This window comes from Gastrolobium bilobum, unplaced genomic scaffold (assembly GCF_033153095.1).
Source record: "Gastrolobium bilobum isolate Gb01-03AN ecotype WA unplaced genomic scaffold, APGP_CSIRO_Gbil_v1 utg57529, whole genome shotgun sequence".
NCBI classification, from domain to species: domain Eukaryota; kingdom Viridiplantae; phylum Streptophyta; class Magnoliopsida; order Fabales; family Fabaceae; genus Gastrolobium; species Gastrolobium bilobum.
In genome coordinates this window covers 1-4,590 of record NW_026899573.1, presented here as the reverse complement: position 1 = coordinate 4,590, position 4,590 = coordinate 1, and the positions used below count along the sequence as shown (strand labels likewise).

General features: G+C 41.8%; 2 protein-coding genes and 1 non-coding gene across 3 annotated transcripts; 2 read left to right on the top strand and 1 right to left on the bottom strand.

The window, feature by feature from the left end:
* The first annotated feature begins 318 nt into the window (after window positions 1–318).
* Window positions 319–1,677, top strand: LOC133291612 (uncharacterized). Its single transcript, XM_061489898.1, has 3 exons — window positions 319–620; window positions 708–1,046; window positions 1,161–1,677. The coding sequence occupies exons 1-3, from the start codon at window positions 319–321 to the stop codon at window positions 1,675–1,677; spliced, it is 1,158 nt and encodes a 385-aa protein (XP_061345882.1).
* LOC133291616 (small nucleolar RNA R71) lies at window positions 712–818 on the bottom strand. The gene has a single exon (XR_009748820.1). It is a non-coding gene; the product is annotated as a small nucleolar RNA R71 (small nucleolar RNA).
* A 227-nt stretch (window positions 1,678–1,904) lies between the features above and the next one.
* Window positions 1,905–4,523, top strand: LOC133291615 (uncharacterized; the record flags this gene model as incomplete). The annotated part of the gene is made up of 3 exons (XM_061489901.1): window positions 1,905–1,943; window positions 2,062–3,778; window positions 4,084–4,523. Coding segments are annotated over exons 1-3 (2,196 nt in total), but the record flags the coding sequence as incomplete, so codon positions are not given.
* Window positions 4,524–4,590: the final 67 nt, after the last annotated feature.

Sequence of the window (4,590 nt, the reverse complement as noted above, 5' to 3'; positions counted from 1 at the left end):
CATTTTATTACTTGTTTGACTAGTGCACTTGCTAAATTTGACAACACGTTTTTGGCGTCGTTGCCGGGGATTTGTATTTCAACATTGACAGATACCATTGGTTGTTGAGATTGAATCTTTTATTTTTTTCAGCACTTTATATTTTTTGTATGAATTTTAGTTCTCTTGTAATTCTGGTGTATGCGAGGTACTATTGATCAAAACTCTTTGTTGTTTGACGCGGAATTAGAAAGGACAATCAGAAGGAACAAGAGGGCAGCCAGAAGAAGGAAATTACAAGAAAGGGGTGAACCAAGTATTACAGTACAGAAAGAGATCATGGCAGAAAATCATGTGCAACCACCACAGAGGACACTGGGAGATTACATGACTCCTGCTGTCATTCCACCCATTGGACGTGTGGTTCGACCTACAGTAGAGCCCAATAATTTCGAATTGAAGCCTGCATTAGTACAGTTGGTGCAGAAAGAACAGTTTGTTGGAACAAGTGCAGAGGATCCATACCTGCATATTGAGAACTTTTTGCTGTTAAGTGACACTGTGAAAATCAATGGAGTGACCAAAGATGCCATTCTGTTGAGGCTCTTTACTCATTCACTGAAGGATAATGCCAGGAGATGGCTATAGTCATTACCACAAGGGAGCATTACAACTTGGGATGATCTGCAAACCAAGTTCTTGGCCAGATTCTTTTCAGCATCCAAGAGGGAAAAGTTGAAGGATGAGATCACAGGATTAAAGCAAAAAGAGTTAGAGTCTATCTATGACGCCTGGGAGAGGTTCAAGACACTCTTGAGGAAATGTCCACAACATGAAATAGAAGTGTGGAATCAAGCAGCAATATTCCTCCAAGGGTTGACAACCAACACCAGGACATTGGTGAATGCCACAGCAGGTGGTTCATTGACAACCAAGACCCCTCAGGAAGCCCTTGGCATCTTTGAGTCTCTAGCATCTCAGGAGTTTGACAATGCTTCGATGAGTGATAGAAGGACAGGAATTATTAAACTTGATGGCTATGATGCTTTATTAGCCAAGAATGAATAGTTGCAGCAAGTTCACAAACAACAACAACAACTAGATACTCTCACCAAGCAGCTTTCTTCTGAGAAGGTTGCTTCTGTGGACACTAATTCTGTGTGTGCCATTTGTGGGAAAAGCCATGTTACTGATGATTGTGACTATGGAGGGTCTGCTGAACAAGCAGAAGTTAATGGAGTGTGTTATGACCATAACAACCAGAGGAATTACAACAACCAAGGGCGAAATGTCTATGTGCCACCATGGAAGAACAAGAATCAACACCCAGGGTTCAGTTACAGTTCCAACCATCAGTTGAATCCTCCACTACATCCTCCACCACCACATTCATCACAGCAAGGTGATGCTTCTGCATGGGAGAAAGCTTTTGCCCAGTTATCAAAGACTACTCAAGATTACATTCAGGGGTCAAATTCTTTCAGGGAAGAAACTTTTGCTTTCATGCAAGAGACCAAGACTGCATTCAGAAACCAGGAAGCATCTATCCAGAATTTGGAAACACAAATTAGCCAGTTTTCTAGACAGATAGCTGAGAGGCCACATGGCAAGTTCCCTGGTGAATCCAAAGGAGCATTGCAAGTCCATAATAACAAGAAGTGGGCTTGTGCTTCAACCGGTGAACAAGAAAGTGGATGAGAAGAAAGTGGAAGAAAGAAAAGTGAGGAGGAAGTTGTTGTTGAGGATGTTGTAGTTGAAAATAAAGATAAAAAAGAGAAAGTTGAGGAAAAGGAGAAAGAAGAAGAGGTAGTGGTTGACAAGAGTTCTTCACCCCAGAAGTTGATGAAGTGGGAGAAGAAGAAGATGGCTGACAAGCAGGACCAGCCAATCAACCTATCTCTATATGCTAAAGTGCCTTACCCTCAATGATTGAAGCAGGAAATCCAGAAGCAGCACTATGCAAGGTTTCTAGATATTTTCAAGAAGTTACAGATTAACATTCCATTTGCTGAGGCCTTGGAGAATATGCCTCACTATTCCAAGTTCATGAAAGATCTTCTGTCTAAGAAGAGGAAATTGAAGGATGGTGAGACAGTGGCCTTAACAGAAGAGTGTAGTGCCCTGATCCAGAAGAAGCTTCCACCAAAATTAAAAGATCCAGGAAGTTTCAGCATCCCTATTGCCATTGGAGATGTGGAAGTAGGGAAGGCACTCTGTGACTTGGGGGCCAGCATTAACTTGATGCCATTGACTGTATGTAGAGCTTTGGGAATCAACACCTTGAAGGATACCAATCTTATTCTGCATCTTGCAAACAGATCCATCGAGAGACCGGAAGGTGTGGTTGAAGATGTTCTGGTTAAGGTGGATAAGTTCATTTTTCCAGTGGACTTTGTGATTCTAGATATGGAGGAAGAAGATACTGAAAGCCCTCTACTTCTAGGGAGGCCATTCTTAGCAACTGCTAGATCCCTGATTGATGTTGAACAAGGGAAGCTAATGCTAAGGGTGAATGAAGAGACAGTTACAATTGATGTGTTTGAAGCCATTAAACATCCTGTTGATGTGGAGGATTGTGTCAGGATAGATATCATACAGGAGGTTGTGGAGGAAGTTAAAGGAGAAGAGGACCTGTTGTTAGAGGAAGATAAAAGTAAGGATGAAATGAGTGGGGAATTTTATCAGGAGGAACCAGTAGTTGAAGAGCTTGAAAAGAAGGTGGATGACATTCCTAAGGGAGCACCTAAGGTGGAACTGAAAGAACTACCTTCTAATCTGAAGTATGTGTTCCTTGGGGATGATCAAACATACCCAGCCGTTATAAATGCATTCTTGTCTGAAGGGGAGGAAGTGAAATTGGTTAAGGTACTCAAGAAGAACAAGACAGCCATGGGCTGGTCATTTTCAGATCTTAAGGGTATCAACCCTTCCTTCTGCACTCACAAGATATTGATGGAGGAAGAAGTCAAACCAGTAAGGCAACCACAAAGAAGACTTAATCCCACTCTGAAGGAGGTAGTAAGGAAAGAGGTGGTGAAGTTGCTTGATGCTGGGATGATTTATCCTTTTTCAGATAGTGCATGGGTGAGTCCAGTTAAGACAGTGCCCAAGAAAGGAGGGATGACTGTGGTTAGGAATGAGAACAATGAATTGATCCCTACAAGAACAGTCACTGGCTGGAGGATGTGTGTTGACTACAGGAGACTCAATAAAGCAACCAGGAAGGACCATTTCCCTATTCCATTCCTGGACCAGATGCTGGAAAGATTGGCGGGACATGCTTTCTACTGTTTTCTGGATGGATACTCGGGCTACAACCAGATAGTTGTGGCTCCGGAAGATCAGGAGAAGACTGCATTCACTTGCCCCTATGGAATCTTTGCATACTGGAAGAAGCCTTTTGGCCTATGCAATGCACCAACAACTTTTCAAAGGTGCATGCTTGCCATATTCTCTGACATGGTAGAAAGGTGTATTGAGATTTTCATGGATAAATTTTCTGTGTTTGGTCCTACTTTTGATGCATATTTAGAAAACTTGGACAATGTTTTGAAAAGATGCCAAGATTGCAATCTTGTGCTAAATTGGGAGAAATGTCACTTCATGGTGACAGAGGGTATTGTTTTGGGGCACAAAGTGTCCAACAGAGGGATTGAAGTAGATAAGGCCAAGATCTCTGTTATTGAGAAACTACCCCATCCCATAAATGTTAAAGGCGTGAGGAGTTTTCTAGGACATACTGGGATTTACCGTCGTTTTATTAAAGATTTTCGAAAATTGCAAAACCATTGTGCAAGCTGTTAGGAAAAGATCAAGAATTTCTGTTTACTGATGACTGCTTGCATGCATTTAATGTGTTGAAAGACAAGTTGATCACTGCACCTATAATCATGGCACCTGATTTTTCATTACCAATTGAACTTATGTGTGATGCCAGTGATTATGCTGTGGGGGTAGTCTTAGGCCAAAGGAAGGATAAACTATTGCATGTCATTTACTATGCCATTAAAATTCTTAATGAAGCACAAAAGAATTATGCTACTACAGAGAAAGAGTTATTGGCAATAGTGTATGCATTTGACAAATTCAGGTTATATCTGCTAGGGTCCAAAGTTATTGTTTACACTGACCATGCAGCTTTGAAGTATTTGTTAACAAAGCAGGATGCTAAGCCCAGGTTACTCCGATGGATGTTACTTCTGCAAGAGTTTGAAGTAGAGATCAAAGACAAAAAGGGAGTGGAGAACTTGGTGGCTGATCACTTATCCAGGATCACAGAGACACATTTACAAGAGGGTCCAGAGGTGGTGATCAAGGAAGAGTTCCCTGATGAGCAAATACTGGCCATAAGCATTATTTCCCAATTGGTGCATGATCAAGTCTTGTCTGTTGACACCCCACCATGGTTTGCTGATTTTGCTAACTACAGAGCTGTTGGAGCCATGCCAAAGGATTTCACTTACCAGCAGCGGAAGAAATTTCTGCATGATGTGAGGAGATACATCTGGGATGAACCATACCTCTTCTATAGATGTTCAGATGGAGTAATCAGAAGATGCATTCCAGAAGAAGAGCAAAAGAGTGTCTTATGGCACTGTCATGGTTCAGCCT